A 19,079-nucleotide genomic window follows, 5' to 3' on the forward strand; every position below is an offset into this window, starting at 1 on the left:
TACATATTAAGACATTTGTCTTCATAATTTTCCTCTCGTTCTGAATATATTTCAGCAGTAATTCCACTGAAATCAGAGAAGTTACACTGGTATAAATGAAAGGATATTCAGGCCCAATGGCTTTCTTCCCAATATGGTGCACACAATTCTCTCTACTACATGGAATTTCTGACAAGCTCAAATATATGTTGGGATGATCCAGTGAACATAGTGTACTTAAATTTTCAGAAAGCCTTTGAAAAAAGTCCCTCGCCAAAGGCTCTTAAGGAAAATAGGTAATCATGGGATAAGAGGGAAGGTCCTCTCATGGATTAGTAACTGGTTAAAGGATAGGAACCAAAGTTGCAAAACTTTCTGTGGCTGTCTAAATATGCAGAGTTGGTGTACTCATGTACTAGGGCTGGAACTGGCCTCTCGTGTTATTAATTATTTGTTGAGTGCTGACAGAGAGTTCAGTGTGTTGCAAGGCAAAAAAATAAAGACAGCTGGGAGGAGATAGGAGCCCATTCTTTGGGTGAGCCACAGTTCCTGGATGGTTCCCTGGATGGGTCAGTGCTAACGAGCCATTGAGAATAGCCCACTTCCACCTTTATTGAATTGGCTCGTTAGCACTGACCCCCCCACTTGGTAAGGCAACTCCCATCTTTTCATATGCTGTGTATTTATACTGCTCTACTGTATTTTCCACTCCATGCATCTGATGAAGTGGGTTTTAGCCCATGAAAGCCCAAATAAATTTGATAGTCTCTAAGGTGCCACAAGGACCCCTCGTTGTTTTTACTTGAAAAAGTTTCACCACCATAACTATTTCAGTCAGGAGATGGGATATTTTACTGAAATAGTTATACCAGTACAATTGTAGTGTGTACTCAGTTATGCTGGTATAAAGGTGTCTTATACCGGGATAGCTTATTCCTTTTCCTGTGCGGGAATAGCTGTATCAGTATAAAACACTTTTATACTGGTGTATCTTCATCAACACTACGAGGGTAGTTAAAGCAGCACATATTTTATCTCTACAGATGCCCATATTCAATTAAGCTAAGTTTATACACGCCAGCTGGAGGATTGGGTCAAATTGTGCATTCACAGTATTCTCCTTTTCTTATTGAGAGTCAATATTCTAGTACATCTCACTCTTCTGACAGTATCTGCATATTTCCTCCTTTAAATCATTAGCACATCACCTTTAAAGAAGCTTCTTTGTTTCCCTGCTGGTGTCACGCACATTGTTTTTCTGTATTACAAGTTCAGCTTCCTACATACCTATTTGTATGACAAATCCTTCAGTGTTCAGAGCTTTCTAGTTACACTTTGTCAACTCTTCTCTACAATATCTATTTTATGCTGCAGAGTACCAAAGCTGTATTCAATATTCCAGGCATAGTCACGTTGTTCTACAGCAATGTTGTTAGTAGTGAGGATGACACTGGATACGGTTAAAAACTTTGATTCAGATGGAATTCTTGGCAATCTATTTCCACATCCTTCTCTGCACACCAACAAAAGAAGCCCATGGTGGAGATACAAACAGAGGCTCAAGAGGAGACAGGAGTATCACTAGGTGATGCATGGTGCTCAGCTGAACCTGCTGCAAACTTTCACACACCTCCATATGACGAAGTGCATGTGCTCTAGCATGTAGCAGAGCTTCTGGTAAAATGCTAAAGCACAGCACATTGTACAAGAACTCAAAGTGAACCGACCAGTGCCTAGCAGAAACCCAGCTAGGCCCAGCAGCTGTCCTGTAAAGGTGAGAGTGGTGGTCACAGCAAAAGGAGGGTTAGAGAAGTTTGCATCTTTCCTACCTGTCAGCCCACAGCAAAGAGGGAAAAGAAGCGTTTGTGAATTGATCAAAACATTACAGGAGGTTCAGTTCTTATTTTGCCTGAACTGGTTTGCCCATCCTTAATTACTACTTCCATGCCTCTTTCAAAATACATTTATACAGCGTAATACAAAAGTTTTACTACTGCTACAATGCTAGTGAATAAACTGGGAAACCAAAGCATTAAAACTGGTTACAAGACAGACCTGAATGGAATGACTGAAAGTATCTCCATTCCCTGATGAAATTGCGCTGAAACCATCAATTAGGTCATTGGAGTCCAGTCTATCTGAGGCAAAAAATGCTAAGCCCCCTGAAATAGAGTACAGTTTTTATTTTGTAATAGAAACTCAATTTTAGCTATTTTACAGTCTTTTGACGTACTTGATGTATGAACCCAGATTTAACTGATATAGAACGAACTCGCCACAAGAATCTTAGCCCAATGTTTTCAAAGCAACATGAGGATTGCCACATAACAAACATGGACTTCAATAGTTGGTGACCGAAAGCTCTCCCACTGCTTTCAAAATAGGTCTCATCAGAGTGACAATCTAAATGTGCCATCTCTCAATGACTCTCTTGATTTTAAAAATTGTAGTAGTCATTTTACATTATTTACAGGATTCATTCCCACTGCATTACAGACCCAATCCTCTAAGCCTTACTAAATGAGACAACTTGTGACGAAGGCTTTATGCATGAATAAGGATTACAGGATTGGACACTGCTTAGACATTTAGGGCCAAGTTTTCAAAAGTGGCCTCATTTTTATGGACCTCACAATTTTTTAGTGCCCAGTAACTTTAGACCTATTTGGCCTAGTTGTCAAAGGTGGTCAGCCCCCAACGGTCCTATTGATTTAAAATAGAGGTGTGGGTGATCAGCACTTTCAAAAGTGACTAATGATTTTGCATGCCTCCATTTGTGAGTGCTCAGTTTAAAACAAAGGGCCAGCTACTGGTGCCCTCACTCATGCTGGAGAGTTCTTACATAATTAGACCCCCTCGGCTTTAATAAAGCTATTGGTGTGAGCAGGGGTTAGACTATGCAACCCTAGCCATCAGGGGCGACTCTAGAAATTTCGCCACCCCAAGTAGGGTGGCATGCCACGGAGGGCGCTCTGCCGGTCGCCGGGAGGGCGGCAGGCGGCTCTGTGGACCTCCCGCAGGTGTGCCTGTGGAGGGTCCGCTGGTCCTGCGGCTTTGGTTGACCACCGGAGCCGCGGCACCAGTGGACCCTCCGCAGGCACGCCTGAGGGAGGTCCACCGGAGCCGCCTGCCTCCCTCCCGGCGACCGGCAGAGCGCCCCCCGCGGCATGCCGCCCCAAGCATGCGCTTGGCATGCCGGGGTCTGGAGCCGCCCCTGCTAGCCATGTAATGATGGCTATGCAAAAACGAAGACTCCAAAAATTAATGTTCACTTTTGGAAACTTAGAACTTAGGCCCTGGATCTCACCTTTGTAAAGAGGGCCAACACAAGGTCTACATTAAGTCCCACTTCAATCTTTGGGGTGGCCCTCCACACAAGGGTTAATTTCACCCATGACAAATGGTCCTTACTCATAGTTTGTCTCACTGATCTCAGGCATCTAAATGGTTGAGATGGAAAAAGGAATTTTAAGCTTGAGGCTTCTCTAGTCACTGAAATTCAATTTTCATTTTTATATTCTGCTAAAATACTCAGAGTCTAGCCATGTAAGTTCGTTAAATAAGCCATCCAATCAAGGAACAGAAGCATTACCACATGACTTATGTATCTTACCAATGCAGCACAAAAATCAGTATGTTAAATATTAGGAATGAACTGTTAGTGAGCAATTATATAGGAATAAGAAATTTGCAAATAATTTTGAATAATGTCTAAATGTGAGAGTCTTGAAGTCTGCTCATGGACATTTCAAACAGAAAATAAAGAGGGAAAAATTGACAAACTACTCATGATGAATTATCAGTTCAGCTCTGCAAAAGCAGTATTCTTTAGTAGTAGTTCCTTCAGAGTACAGAGACACTACCTACATAGTAGTCCAGATTGTTTGAGAGAGACAGCTACAACACAGCAAACAACCACAGATTGGTTAAAACAAACACAAGAGGGACAGCTCCACGGTCAAGCAAACATCTATATATTTACTTAACTTTACTCTGTTTACTTTACTATTTGAGCCAAGTGTTTACAGGACTGGGGACACAGTTTGTAAAAAATTTTTTTACCTGTCTCATGGGCTAATTGTTCCACTTCTTTAGCAGCAGATGGGCCAAGAGCAATGGTGTGAATGATCGATCCACTGTTAATTACGTTAGAAAAGCATTCAATTATCCCACCGTCTTCTCCAGCTGACAGTAATATAATTTCAGAACCATATATATTTCCATCTTGTTTTTTAATCACCTGATAATAGAGCACTAAGTATTAATATGAAAAAATGTACATTATATGCTCTGCACATACAGGTACAGGAAAATGGCATTGTAAGAGGAAGTATATCAAAGCAAACATAATGCAAGTTCTCTTATATTCATCAATTTCTCTGCATTTCGTATCTATTATATTATGGAGTGAAGAAATAATATCAGCTAAATTAAGAATGTCCTGTATAGGTAAACTTCAGAAGGAATGAGCACAGGGAATGCCTTCAACTTTACCCCCTTCCCAGTGTACTTGTGCAGGACATAAATACCATTAAATAGCATCCAGGGGTTCTAGGCTTGTTGTTTCTCAAAGTATTTCCATATCAAATGTGCTCAGCTGTTTTTTATTGTATTTATTTTTATCTATCATCCCTGCTAACTCGGAATGTCACGCTGGATTCTTTCCTTTTAATTCACCATCCACCAGTAATAAAGATTTTGCTAGCCAAATTATGTCCTTGGCTAAACCCATGCAACATTCAGTGTGTTTGCATAGGTGCAACTGATTGGAGCTGTTGATGCACAAGAAACAACGGAATTCCACTCACTCGCTCTGCTGTGTTGACCCTGTAGGGTAAACAGGAGTAAAAAGTAGTTAAAATGTATTTTAGTCATTAGTGTTGGCAGATATGACTCTAAGTACACACAGGGAGCAGGTCTGCAGAGTAAGAAGTGCCATTGCTGTTTAATCACCTATCAAAGCAGAACTGCACTTTCAATAGTAGATGAAAGAGTTTTGGAGAGTTCAGAAACTTTTCATTTGGGTGATTTCTAGTGCTAAAACTGCATGTTAAAACACAGATCATTAAATCTATGAAAGAAAGACTGTGCAATGTAAACTAATTAAAGGAAAGTTATTTTTCTAAAAAACCTAATACCCTGCCTTGAAATATCAATTTTTTATTAGTTATAATATTTAGTAGGTTGTAAACGTATTGTATGTATAGTGGAAAACCAATAAAAGTTATTTAAAACAATATAATCAACAGACTCCATTTGATATAGCAACAAAAACCCAGAAATGTTCATAATTAGTGACTTCACAAGTGATGCAAACAGAAATAGTGCTTGCACTACTTCACCTCAAATCCCAGCTGCAGACCCACACAAATGTTTGTTCCTCCAGTAGGTGCTGCAGTGGGTAGGTAAGAAGCAAGCTGTTTCCGTATGTCCTTGTTGACTATTTGACGCAACTGACTTCTGATTTCTCCTTCGTTATTGAAGGTGACAATACCAACATAAGAATTGTCTTCAACAACTTGCAGTAGATACAATTCTGCTGCCTGACGCAGTCGATTGATCCGATCATCCTATATATAAAACATTCAAAGCAAACAGTGCTATTAATAATTCGCAATAATGAAACCAGGCACCTCTAAATTGTCTGCTGAAAAGAACAGCATCTTAGAGAAAAACAACATAAAATACTGCACATTCAAAAACTAGTTTCAATTTAGAATAAAAGGTGCCCATGGACAGGCTCTGCATGCTCTATCAATTATTTAAAATTACAAAACCAAAATTTGCAGATCAATCAGCTTTACCTAGCAGTAGCATAGTCAAATTCTACCCCCACCCCCACGAGCCTATACTCCGAATTCCCTGACCTCTCTTCAACGGCTGGATGAAACAAATGAGCCCTGCAGTATGAAGTCTGGTACCGGATCAGCTACACAGGCAATGCCCCTTCCGCTTACAAAAGGTTAACGGAGTCAATAGAAATTACAGAGCTGGTAACAGCCCTGATTCGGCTGGAACAGTCCTAGGTATTTACAGATGGTCCCAGCCAGCTGCTGTCATGTTCAATGAAGAAAAGTGAGTTAGACTGAATAAGAAACTTGCTAAGGTAATATCTAATCAGTAGAAGGGAAGCTACGGTAGAGTCCTGAGAAGCTGGCCAGTGGGCTGACTGCAGGAAAGCAGCTCTATTACAGCTCAGGATTCCTACCTGCAGCTAGGGTGACCAGACAGCAAGTGTGAAAAAGCAGGACGGGGGTGGGGGCAGTAATAGGAGCCTAGATAAGAAAAAGACCCAAAAATCGGGACTGTCCCTATAAAATCGGGACATCTGATCACCCTACCTTAGCAGGCCAGTTAAACTCTGAGGGTTTCTGAGAGAGAGAATCAGTTGAGATGGGAAGGAATTCCTTTCTTGATTGGAAGCAAAAAATGGCACCCTAAGGGATGGTTCCCATACTTCCTCGTAATCCAATGGGCATCTTCTATCAAGATGGCAGCTGACCCTTTTCCCTCACACACAAAACACCGGGGGAATAGATTCCCAGGCAAGGTTTTCTGGGATTTGTAATTCTACTTTATTACAATTAGTAGTGATATAGGAGTATTGTGGCAGTGCCTGTGCTAGTACGCACCTTATATGCCTAACACAAAGACAGTTCCTGCCCCCAACAGAACTTACAATCTAAGCATAGCATGAGAAACAAGAGATGTATAGAACAGACAGAGAGTGGAAACACAAGGTAATAGTGAGATGAGTATGGGTAGTGCTAGCAGTCAGCAAGGCCAGGCTGCCGCAGCTCCTAGGGTATATTTACACTGCAGCTGGCGGCATGTTTCCCAGCTCCATCAGACAGACTGGCTGAGCTAGCACACTAAAAATAGCAGCGTAGCCAGGGCTGGCTAGGGTTGCCAGGTGTCCAGTTTTCGACCAGAACACCCTGTTGAAAAGGGACCCTGGTGGCTCTGGTCATCATAGCTGACTGGGATGTTAAGGCTCCCTGCTGACCCTGGCTCCACACAGCTCCTGGAAGCAGCCGGCATGTCCGGCTCCTCGGTGCAGGGAGTGGCCAAGGAGGCTCCACATGGGAGAACCATGGCCAATGGGAGCTGCAGGGGCGGCTCCTGCAGGCACAGGCAGCACGCAGAGCCACCTGGCTACCCCTGCACCTAGGAGCCAGACATACTGGCCACTTCCGAGAGCTGCCTCAGGTAAGTGCTGCCCGGCTGGAGTCTGCAACCCTAACCCCCTCCTCCTCCCAAACTCCCTGCCCCAGGTTGGAATCACCTCACCCAAACTCCCTCCTGGAGCCTGCATCCCTGCCCGCACCCCAACCCCCTGCCCCAGCCCGGAGCCCCCCCCCCCAACCTATCATCCCTGCCCCCCCCCCGAGAGCCTACACCCCCAGCCAGAGTTCTCACCTCCTCCCACACCCCAATCCCATGCCCTAGCCTGATGAAAGTGAGTGAGGGTGGGGGAGAATGAGCGATGGAGGGAGTGGAGATAGAGTGAGCAGGGGCGGGGCCTTGGAGAAGGGGCAAGGCAGTGCTGTTTGGTTTTGTGCGATTAGATTGTTGGCAACCGTAGGGGTAGCACAGGTCAGACTAACCGCCCAAGTAGGTACCCATAGTGTCTAGGCAGGTTTGTACTCAAGTCACTAGCCTGAGCGGTCATATGTGCTACTTCCAGCTACACTGCTCTGTTTCTTATGCTATTTGGAGCAGAGCTTGCACGTGTCTCTCTACCTAAGATGGGAAGCACACTCCCAGTGTAAACATACCCTTGGAAGAAATGGTAGCCTGTTCCAGCAGCCCCCCACTGGCAGGAGAGAGCCCAAGAGAATGGCAGCAACCATAAGTGGGAGCCTGAAAGAACAGAATGTGTTATAAGAGTTCTGTATAAAAGCCATGTATATCTGTCTATGTCAGTAGTTCTCAACCTGCGGCCCAATCAGCACACAGCTGCAGCCCACGTGACATCCTCAGGGCTCTACAGGTAGTATCAGATGTGGCCCACATAAGACATTGAAGGCCACCCACAGTGGTAAATAGGTTGAGAACCGCTGCTATATGCAGATAGCTTATATAGAGAGGGCTTCCTAGCTGAGTTCTTTAACAGGGGGAGCCACCCGAGGGCTAGGAGTGGGATTTAAATTTCTGAAGCAGCATTTTTTCCCATCTTTTTGATCCAATAACATCCATAACCTGGAAAATGAGGCAATGGGTCACGCATTCTAAATCCAGACATAGCCAGCGTTTGAACGGGTTGGGGTCAGGGAGGTTATACAGGAGAGTACTGGTTTGGGTTCCTGTTTATTTGGGGATAAAGAAAAAAGAAAACATTTTTAAAGTGACCTTTGGTCTTAACTGTCTCAGTGTCTGGAATCCAATTCGAGACACCTTGGGCCTGGTTTTGGTAGATGGTAAGCACCCATTGAAATCCAAGAGAATTTGTGACTTCTCAGCACGACTAACAATATCTTGGCTAAAGTTGGACACCCAAACACTGAGGCACTCAAAATCAGAGGCTAACTTTGAAATTATGATCAGTTTTCAGTCTTCAAATTTCATTCTCCCATCTAGGACTTTGCATCCCTGCCCTTCAACTGGGGCTGGAGGGCTGGAAGTAGCCCCCACCCTGTGGCTGAGAGGGTGGGGGAGCTGCAGCTGGTCTGTGAGCCCCTGTCCAGGAGCTGCAGCCAGCTCGGGAGCAGGAGCTGTGCATTCTCTGTGGCTGCGTCCCCCTGCTGCATCCCAGCCCCATGGCTTCCACCAGGGGCTGCAGCGGGGACCATGCCCGCCTCTTCACTACATCCTAGGGCCATCTGCCCTCCCCCACTGCGGTTGGGGCTTGGCAGGGTCTGCAGCTCCAGTCACGCATCCCTGTCCCACAGCTGCAGCCAGCTCTAGAGCAGGGACTGCGTGCTCCCCCCGCGACTGCACACCTCCCACCTCCACTGTGCCCCAGCCCATGGCTTCTGCTCAGTGGCGTAGCCAGGTGGAGGGAACAGGGAGAGCGATCAAAAAAAGGCGCCACCCGCTGCAGCACTTTTACTTACCCGGCGGCACTCCGGGTATTCGGCAACACTGAAGGACCCGCCACCGAAATGCCACCAAAGACCCACGGAGCAAGTGAAGGTCCCGCCGCCGAAGTGCCACCAAAGACCCAGAGCATCGCTGGGTGAGTAAAAGCGCCGCAGCAAGTGGCGCCTTTTTTTTTTTTGATCGCTCCCCCTGTTCCCTCCGGGTGAGTAAAAATTAAAAAGGCGCCAAGAAATTGACAAGGTGCTACTTGTGCTCAGTGGGGGAGCGGCCGCTGCCCTGCTCCCCCCTTAGCTACACTACTGCCTGGGAGCTGCAGTGGAGACCATGCTGCAGCTGGGACTGCATGCCCCTGCTGGCGGCTGCAGAGGGAGCCATGTGTCCACAGGCCGCAGCTTCCCAGGGCTGCCGCCAGGGCTTGGCAGGGGGCTGCCACCAGGGCCGCACACTCCTGTCCTGCAGCTGCACGCCCCTCCGTAGCTGTGCTCCCCCGCTGCAGCCACTAGAACCAGAGCTGTGCTCCCTGCCATGGTGGGAGGTCTCAGCCTCTGGGTCCCCCCCAGGACTCCATTCCTCCCCCCTATTTAGCCCTTACCCTGGTTATTTTTAGTAAAGTCACAGACAGGTCACAGGCTCCATTAATTGCTGATGACCTGTCCCTGACTTTTACTAAAAATAGCTGTGACTAAATCTTAGCCTTAATAATCACTACAATACATGTTTTGTTGTTTTTTAAACATGTGTGCGCACACATGCCCCCACCCACCCCATAACAGGATTGAAAATTTCTTCAGCAAAAAAATATTCCCTGGTTAGTATAGATGAGGTGTTTGAATGAATAATGTAAACAAGTCAAATGTGTTTACAATAAACAGATAGAAATATTTCTGAGGGACAATTTACCCCATTCATGCTCTGGGAAACATCAAGAACTAAACAGATCACTCTGTCTCTCTTCTGTAGCAATGAGAAGGTAGGAGGAGGTGGGAGGCTGGTGTTGGTCCTTGGAAGGGTGTTATTAAAGTCCATAGAGCTTATTATTACATCCCATGTACTTCTATAGTCGCACATTCTGTTTTGCAGATTGGGAGCTTCTCTATTATGGTTACCTTCATTACAAAATTCAACAACCTAGAAATGGGAAACAAATAAATAAAGCCGGCAACACAAGAATACAAATACTGATGTAAGAAAAATAATAATTTGGACTTATATAGTGCCTTTTACTACAGGAGCCATGAGTACTTTCAGTTAACTTTATTATATCTGTTTTACCAACACAATAACTGAGGCACCGACACAGGTTAAATGAGCTACCCAAATTAAGAGCAGAGTGAGGCACAGAACCTAGAAATTCTCCCTTGCAGTCACATACCCAATCCAGTAAGCTATTGCAGCCCCATAGAAAGGCCTCTAATCTAATATTACTGCTTAGGCAGTGTGTTTCCCGCTCATGTCCAGCATGCCAGTGCCATGTAAGTATAATTTAACCCATCATGAGTAAGACGAAAATCTGAGCCCAGTCCTTATTTACGCAAAACTCCAATGAAAGTCACTGGAACTTTTATCTGAGTAAGGATTACAGAATTTAACCCTGTGGAAACAACATTGCTTATATGATCCTAGTTTAGTGACATCCACAAATACATACAATATACATTTCTATAATGGTGTGAAAAGTAGAGTCTGATTTGTGCAATATACCGGGGTCCAAAAGATATTCTAGATTTTTATTATGGACTGTCATATATAATTAGACATCAGTATAGAGAAAACAGTTCAGCATTCATTGGTAGAAATGTTTTTAACAGTTTGTTTACTGAGATAAAGGTTTAAACACACTTAGCGTTTCTAAAAGGAGGATAAAGTGTAATATTTGCAACTGTAGAGTGGCTTGTAGAAAAATCTATTTTTCTGTGATTATACTTACAGATGATAAGCTTTGCATGTACATTACTGATGACTTTGCAGTTTGAGTTCTCTCAGGAATAAATGCACATCCTTCCTTAAAAAGTCCTGTCAGCTGATTAATGACACAATTTCCTTCAGTGCAGGATTTTTTTTCACAGATGTAGATCCCTGTAAGGTCAGACGCGCACCTGGGAATGAAAGAATAGTTATCATTTAGAACTTCCTGACTGGAGTTAGGCCCCACTTATGGGTATGAGTGGAGCACTGACTTTAATGACACAGCTGTCCACTGGGCAGAGCCTAATTACAGGATCATGGCCTTAATGAGTTACACACAATTAATGTGTTTGAAGAGGTATTTTTTGTAGAAATGTATTCCATACACAATGTTGCTGTTTTTTTCTAATGTCCAGCCCTGGCATATGGGAAGAGAGGCAGCATGGAGAAAAAAAGATGAACAGAGACAATCCCACTGGGTGAGAGCAGGTCACATAGCAGTGATGGTACCAGTTCTGAGGCAGTAATGATAGAGAAGGTGAGGAAAAACTAGCCCAGCACAAGAAGCTCTGGAAGAAAGAAGGGGGCCTGCAGAATATTGGGAGGGATTAGACGAGAGAAGACAACTAGGAAAATTAAAAGAGAAAAAGGAGGCAGCAGAGAAAAGGAACAGGCAGCTGACAGATAGCCAAATAGATGGAGTGACAGGAAAGTGAATTGCTGAATATCTGCCTCTCCAGATTGAGAGCAATTCTGAGTCTACAGGAGAAGAAAATCAGGCTCAGTGTCCTTGACAAACCACTAACCATAACGGTATTAAGAGAGGAAAATGCAATGTGAAACAAGGAAAGGATAATAATTAATACAATTCATATGAACTAATTACAGTGTAGGTAGGATATTTTTATGTGGGGTGAAATAGGCACTAAGAGAAAAAGAGACACTTGAAAAGTTTACAGAAACAAACCAGATTTGTACCCTACTGAAACCCATATTTCTAAAGCCGATCAGAACTGGAATTTAAAAGAGTAAAATAACTTACCTTGTAACTTTAACTTGATTTTGTCCAGTTATATAGAAAGGTTTTTCATTATTATACTCGTCAAATACCCCCCATCGAAGGTGGGCCCATTCATGGACAAAAACTCTGCCTGTGGGAATAGTACATGGAAACTTAAGGGGTACTGTAAGATGTATTCTAGTTGTTTGCCATTGCAGATCACTGTACATAAAACCAACCAGCAAAGATGTATAGTAACTGTCAGAATTGTTGAGTACCCAGCAAATCCCACTGTGGAACAGTAAGGGAGTGGGTGTTCAATATTTTTCAAATAAATAAAAAAATCAAGCCATTTATATTGGTGCTTAAATATGGCTAACGTTAGACACTCTCATTTGAAACTCTTGGCTTTTATTTCTTTGAAAATTACCTTCTAACTTTACTATATATCTGGGCTTGCACTAAACCTATATTGACACAGATGTGCAATGAGGTTTTTTTGTTTGTTTATTTGTTTTTAAATATGCATTGAAATTGTTGGAAGGTGCACAATGAACAGTAATTAAAGACTTAAGGTTCCTGGTTCCTTGATTTTCTTTTAGGTGAACTGAGTTCTTTAGATGACAAAGGAATGGGGCAAAAGCAAATCCCTATACAATTTTAACATGGGGTTTGCAAGTAGTGCTTGCTAGAGAGACATCTGTGAAACATTTGCAGCAAAGGGTTCAACTATGCAATTTTCCATTTTTTTCCATTTTATTATGAAATCAGACATGGTATTTGTACACAAATTTTGCACATATTTTCCCCTGAAAATTGGCCCATTGCCAAGATAATTTGGATTTGAATTTTCACATCTATTTGATGGGGGAAAAGTCACTGAACTGAAACTCACAGAAAAATTAAATCTCTCAGTCAAGCTCTCTGCAATGGGTACTCACTCATCCCCATGCTCATTATGTGATGTCTGTGTTTGGGGAGCAGTCTTACCCAAAGTGAAATGGAGAAAAGTTTTTAATAATTTCCACAGTTTTCACACACCATTACTCAATTGACAGACTTTCTTCAGAAGAGAATTGCTCAAAAAACAAACAAAACAAAAAACAAAAACCCAAGTTCAACTTGGGCTCTAATTTTCCATGCTTGAAAGAAACAGAGAGGCTAATGGCCAGATCCAACTCCCATTGAAGTGACCCTAAGTTAGTTGCCTCCTGTGAGTCAAAGGCAGACAATTTCCACACCCTACTGGTGCTCATAATAAAATTAACTTGTCTTCAATTACACATTGAAGACTACTAAAATTACACTACAAATTTTAAATTACTAGTTAAGCTTTTTCATGTATGCTTGAATACACAGTGCAATGCAAATGAATTAATATTACTAGGACAACTTTGGCACTCCTTGACTTTTTAATGTTCATGGACTCAGTCTTGCAAACCCTTACTGAGGCACTCACATAAGTGATTGCAAAGATGACCACCTGGAAGCTCACAAGTGAATGAATCATGAAAGTCAATTATTAGGAAGAGAAAGAGGTAACATTGTCTTAGCCAGCCCAGTAAGTACTTCTCCAAACCCTACTTGCATTACTCACATAAGTAGTCCCACTGACTTCATTGGGACTACTCACAGCATTTTTACCCTAATGAGTACTTATCTAGGGGCTGGTCCACACTAAGAAGCGGGGTCGAACTAGGGTACGCAAATTCAGCTACGTGAATAGCGTAGCTGAATTCGAAGTACCCTAGTTCGAACTACTCACCCGTCCAGACGCCGCGGAATCGAAGTCCGCGGCTCCAAGGTCGACTCCGCCACCGCCGTTTGCAGTGGTGGAGTACCGGAGTTCGAACTATCGCTTCCGGAGTTCGAACTATCGCGTCCAGATTAGACGCGATAGTTCGAACTCCGAGAAGTCGAACTCACCCTGTCGACCCGGCTCGTAAGTGTAGACTAGCCCTAGGTCATTGATATAATTGCATTTAATATGTGCTTTTGCGTTTAACAAAATTAACTTCATGCCCCGTGTAATGAGTGGACAATCCTGACAAAAATAATTTTTGGAATACTATCAGTTTTCCATATTTATAATTGGCTGGATGTCACAAATGGTTGCTGTGTTATTGTAGCCACGTTGGTCCCAGGATATGAGAAAGACAAAGTGAGTAAGGTAACTTTTACTGGACTAACTTCTGTTGGGGAAACAGACAAGCTTTCAAGCTCCTCAGAACTCTTCTTCAGACCTGACCTTAAAAGCTTGTCTCTTTTACCAACAGAAGTTGGTCCAGTAAAAGAAATTTCCTCACCCACCTTGTCTCTGGATTTCATGTCATATGATTTTTAATAGGGATAGTATAGGTATATTTAAGCATGCCCTGGCGCAGAGAGAATAGACTAGATCTATGACCTCATGTACATTTCTATGTTTTTTTGGCCACACATCTGAGGAGAGGTAAACTTGGACTATTGTATAGCAGCTCTACATAAAGTGTATTTTTGGGCAGGGGGGAAATATCTCAATCCTGCAAAGTGCTGAGATCCCAATATCCTACTTCACAGTGGTGTGAGGTTTTATTAATGTTTGTAAAGCACTTTGAGATCTTCAGATGGAAGGAGCAATACAAGTACCTAGTATTATTATGACTCTTGGCATACTTAGTAATTGCAGTTCTACACACGTGAAAGTGACAGCAACTATTTTATAGAGTCCTCATAGATACACCTCTTTTGCCAAACACAAAGGAGAATAAAAAACAGAAAATTAAGAATGATTTAGTAAATTTACCCCGTGATCCATAGACATCAATCAAATAATCATTTACTAGGAAGTTAGGTGTGAAATGTATATATTTTCCCATGTTTCCACATTCTCCATATTGTAGGGTATATGGCTCATCTCCATGTTTCCAATAAGGAGCAGCAACTATGACCTCTGCCTAAAATTACAAAAATGTCTTGTTTAATTAATTATGTGCAGTAATATTTTGTTCTATGTAAGTACAGCATCTAGCACAAAGGGGTCCTGGTCCGTGACTACAATACAAATCATAAACAAAAACATTCTGGGTCTGACTTTCATTTACACTAAGACCACATTAAACCTTTCTGGAGAATAAAGGGACCTTAACGTGGGAGAAAATTACATTTAGACTCATACTCCAGCCTCCTTACGTGACTAAAGTGTGTAAAATGGCCTTAAGGTAAATAAGAATCAGTCCCTGTACATATAGCAATAAACAGAGACACCATAGGCCAGCAAATACTTTTATAACATGTGCAGTTTTCTTGATAATACTCTTTTCATAAGAATGGCCATACTGGGTCAGACCAAAGGTCCATCAAGCCCAGTATCCTGTCCTCTGACTGTGACCAATGGCAGGTGCCCCAAAAGGAATGAACAGAACAGGTAATCATCAAGTGATCCATACCCTGTCAGCCAATCCCAGCTTCTGACAAACAGAGGCTAGGGGACACCATTCCTGTTCATCTTGGCTAATAGATTCATGGAAGATAGATCCATCAATGGCTATCTAGCTCCCTTTTGAACCCCATTATAGTATTGGCCTTCACAACACCCTCTGACAAGGAGTTCCAGAGGTTGACAGTGCGTTCCGTGAAAAACTACTTTCTCGTGTTGGTTTTAAACCTGCTACCTATTAATTTCAATTGGTGGCCCCTTGTTCTTGTATTATGAGAAGGAGTAAATAACACTTCCGTATTTACTTTCTCTATACCACTCATGATTTTATAGACCTCTATCATATCCCCCTTCATACTTGTTTCCTTTCTAGTATGTAGCCAGTTTCTTCCTTTCAAAAGTGCTATTTTACACATTCTCTCGCTCTGTGACAGTAGAAACACATTAACTTATTTTGGAAATCATTTTAACATTATTTTTGCCTAGTATTGATAACATTCATTCAAATAATTAGCCAAACAAGTTTTTCTTTATTTTTCTCTAATATTTTCTCCCCAGTCAGAAAACATATGTCAGAAATAACGATCAGTGAATCTTTTTCTTTGTGAGCCCCAGCTCATCGCCACCAACATGCTATTAAAACTCCCTGGCCTACCCATGCCACAATAACTGTTTTTCTCCATACAAAAGCCAGGGCCAGCATTCGGGGGTAGCAAGCAAGGCAACTGCCCAGGGCCCCATGCCACAGGTGGCCCTGTGAAGCTAGAGTTGCTCAAGCTTCAGCCTCTGGTGGTGGGGCTTGGGGCCCTGCGCTTTGGCTTTCTTCCCTGGGCCACAGCAGGTCTAATGTTGGCCTTGCTTGGTGGTCCCCCCTGAAACCTGCTCACAACCCCCCAGGCGGCCCTGGACCCCTGGTTGAGAACCACCGCTGTATAACACCGGTAGGGCAGATTGCCTGTACCTACTGTTGGGGCGACTTCAAACAAAAACATTCAGAGAATCTCTGGGTTTAATGCTATCCAGGGGCATGAAGGAATGTGCACAAACTACATATTTAAGTGGATTTACAGAACAGCAAGCCTGCCCACTGGGTGACTTCTTACTTGTGAATACTGATATAGTCCAGAGGTTTTGTAGGTGAGCAGCATCCTCAGCTGGAGATAGGACAGTCAAGGGGAAGTCACATCCAGAAATGCCTTAATCTTAATGAGCCTTCATTCTTGCCATCCAAACAGTCAAGAGTGAAAGAAGGGGGCGAGAAGAGGAGCAGACAGCAGGGCCTTGGTGCAGTGACGTAGCTTTTGTGCACTGGGGGGGGAGAGGTGTATATCTGGCATGGGGAGGGTAGAGACTCAATGGTGAAAATGGATGTTTAGTGTCCATAGGGTAAAAGGAACATTTGTTTTTAAAACATGCTCATGATGGTGCTTCAGTTTCCAAGACAGGCTTTAAATATTACCTTTTCATATGACTCATGCTTTGGTTTCCCATAACTGTTTGCTTTCCATGTAGCAGGTATTAAAATCTTTATATTCTGGAAATAGACTCTTCTTTGTGTAGCATTGAACAAATAAAAAGAAGCTTCAGTTATCATTTCCTAGTAATAAAATGAAATTAAAAAATAACAGTAAACTTACTGGAGTCACTGGGGCATTAGGTCAGTGGTGTATATTACTATGCGCAGCAAGATCTGTAGAAAAGTTACTGGACAATCAGAAGAAAAAAATAAACTACTTCACCTTTTTATAGTGTTTTCATCCAAGGATTGCAATGTGTTTTACAAATGTGAATTAACTCCCACACCACCTTTGTGAGATTCAACTAAATGTTGTTATTGTCACTTTACAGGCCGATAAGCTGAGTCACATAAGGGTCATTGTAACAAGGCTACAGAGAGAAGCAGTGTCAGAGCCAGAAACTGAGATCAGATTCCTGCACCTCAGTTTCACCCACTAGTAAGATCATCTTTTGGTGATAAATACAATTGCAAACAATAAAGCATAACATTTGTGTAACCTGCTGGTATAAACTAAGCTTGAACAATCTCACTTAAGGTCAGTTTTAATGAGACAGGTTAAACATACATACTGCCTGGGACTTGTCTGGGCAATTATAATTGCCTTAATAACTTTCACAATATCAGTCAGGAGTGGAACTAGGAGAACAACTGTCTTTGGAGCTGTTGCTGCAGATTCCCTTTCATGTTGAAACTCTGGGCCTGTTGAAGGCCACACCTTCTTAGATGAACACCTGGATATGAACGTAGCAAAACACACTAGCAAAATACTAAATGCATCACAGAGTCTAAGGCAAGAAGAGACTATTGTGATTATCTAGTCGGACCTCCACTAAAACACAGGCCATAGAACTTCTCCACTATGATTCCTAGAGCAGATGTCTTAGAAAAATATCAAATCTTTATCTAAAAAAATTGTTATACCCTATGCCCTTGGGCGGATGCTCAGCTTCAGCAGGGCCACCCCACATTCATTATTTGAATCTATACCTTGACAATAATGTCATCCATAGAAACAGAGTTAGTGGTGTATTACTGCACATAGGTTTTTTAAAAATACCCATCACCATTAATATCAGGAGTTTGCTTCATTGCGGTGAGCCTGCGACAAGGAATTCCTTGCAGCTTTCGATGAAAAATACTTTGTGAAAACCTAGCGGGGTTAGACTCTTTTTTAAAAAAAAACCCCAAGCATTTCTGCAGCCCACAAGGGAAGGTGAAGGCCCCGGGGGTGTAACCAAAGCGAGACTGTGTGCCAACAGGCGGACTGTGCCAACCCAGCATTGCACTGGCTTACTGCTGCCTTATTGAACTGGTGCCACTCTGGGGGGAAGGGTGAGCTGTAGGACGATTCAAGCTGCAGGGAAGCCGCTTTGTATTGCAGGAAGAGCTCGAGCCGAACTGAGACCTCACGTGGGGCCTCTTACCTTGATGTTTGCGAGGAGTTTCTGGTCTTCTGGCACCTGCGGGTTGATCGCAACAAGTAGCCCATCGTAGCCATTGCCCTGCAGCAGCACCGCAGCGCCCCGGGCGGCCGCCAGAGTGAGCAGCGTCCGCAGCCAGCCTGCAGCAGCAGCAGCCCCGTCCCCGCAGCGCATCCCGCAGGCAATGGGGGACTCAGATCCGCACAGTCGCCCTGCTGCCTGCACGGTGCGTGCCGGGGCTGGGCTGCCAAGCTCACTAGCTAGGAGGGAGGAGCGCGGCTCCTCCGTGGAGCGGGACAGGGCGGTTTAGCAACTGGCTCGGCTCACCTCACCCTAGACGGGGCTCCTGACCTGCTCGCCCGTTTTCCTTCACCCCCTCCCGCAGTGGGAGCAGCAAGAGAGCATCTTGCTAACTCTCCACGCCCTGGCAGAGCAGAGAGACAGATCCCCAACCTTCCTGGGCTGATCTGGTTCCAAACTGCTTTAGTGATGAGCACATGCTAAGTGCCAGGTAATGTAAGAGAGGTTTTACTTATTGTCTCTTGATTATCCCTCCTGAGAAGGGGCCCCCTGCTAGCTCTGTGGACATGGTGATCCCAAATGTGCCCTCCATTACACACATTGGTTAATGAATGAGCTGATAAGATCAGATAATAACTTTTCTTCCCCAACAATGTTTTTAACAGATTTGAGATGGTGTCAAAGTTCAGCCACACTGACCCCCCAGACGTTTCAGCCAGGGTGCAGCAAGCTTTATGCTTCTCGTGGAGGTGGATTACCAGAAGCATTCCAGCT

At 43.5% G+C, this 19,079-nt stretch overlaps 1 protein-coding gene across 4 annotated transcripts in view; it reads right to left on the reverse strand.

The window, feature by feature from the left end:
- The window catches only part of LOC120369640 (calcium-activated chloride channel regulator 2-like), a 35,414-nt gene that overhangs the window by 7,824 nt on the left and 8,511 nt on the right, over positions 1-19,079 (reverse strand). The window contains exons 1-9 of one of the 4 annotated variants that reach the window (XM_039483144.1): positions 18,288-18,490; positions 16,804-16,941; positions 14,712-14,862; positions 11,969-12,077; positions 10,949-11,117; positions 9,922-10,149; positions 5,322-5,549; positions 4,042-4,219; positions 2,035-2,141 (exon numbers count right to left, since the gene is read on the reverse strand). In XM_039483144.1, the coding sequence (XP_039339078.1) occupies positions 2,035-2,141; positions 4,042-4,219; positions 5,322-5,549; positions 9,922-10,149; positions 10,949-11,117; positions 11,969-12,077; positions 14,712-14,862; positions 16,804-16,941; positions 18,288-18,458 (1,479 nt within the window). In that variant the 5' untranslated portion in view covers positions 18,459-18,490. Of the gene's footprint in view, positions 1-2,034; positions 2,142-4,041; positions 4,220-5,321; positions 5,550-9,921; positions 10,150-10,948; positions 11,118-11,968; positions 12,078-14,711; positions 14,863-16,803; positions 16,942-16,981; positions 17,031-18,287; positions 18,491-19,079 lie in introns of those variants that run through there. The other 3 variants (XM_039483146.1, XM_039483145.1, XM_039483147.1) reach the window with 3 other exon arrangements.

The sequence above is a fragment of the Mauremys reevesii genome, linkage group 8, assembly GCF_016161935.1.
Source record: "Mauremys reevesii isolate NIE-2019 linkage group 8, ASM1616193v1, whole genome shotgun sequence".
Taxonomy (NCBI): Eukaryota; Metazoa; Chordata; order Testudines; family Geoemydidae; genus Mauremys; species Mauremys reevesii.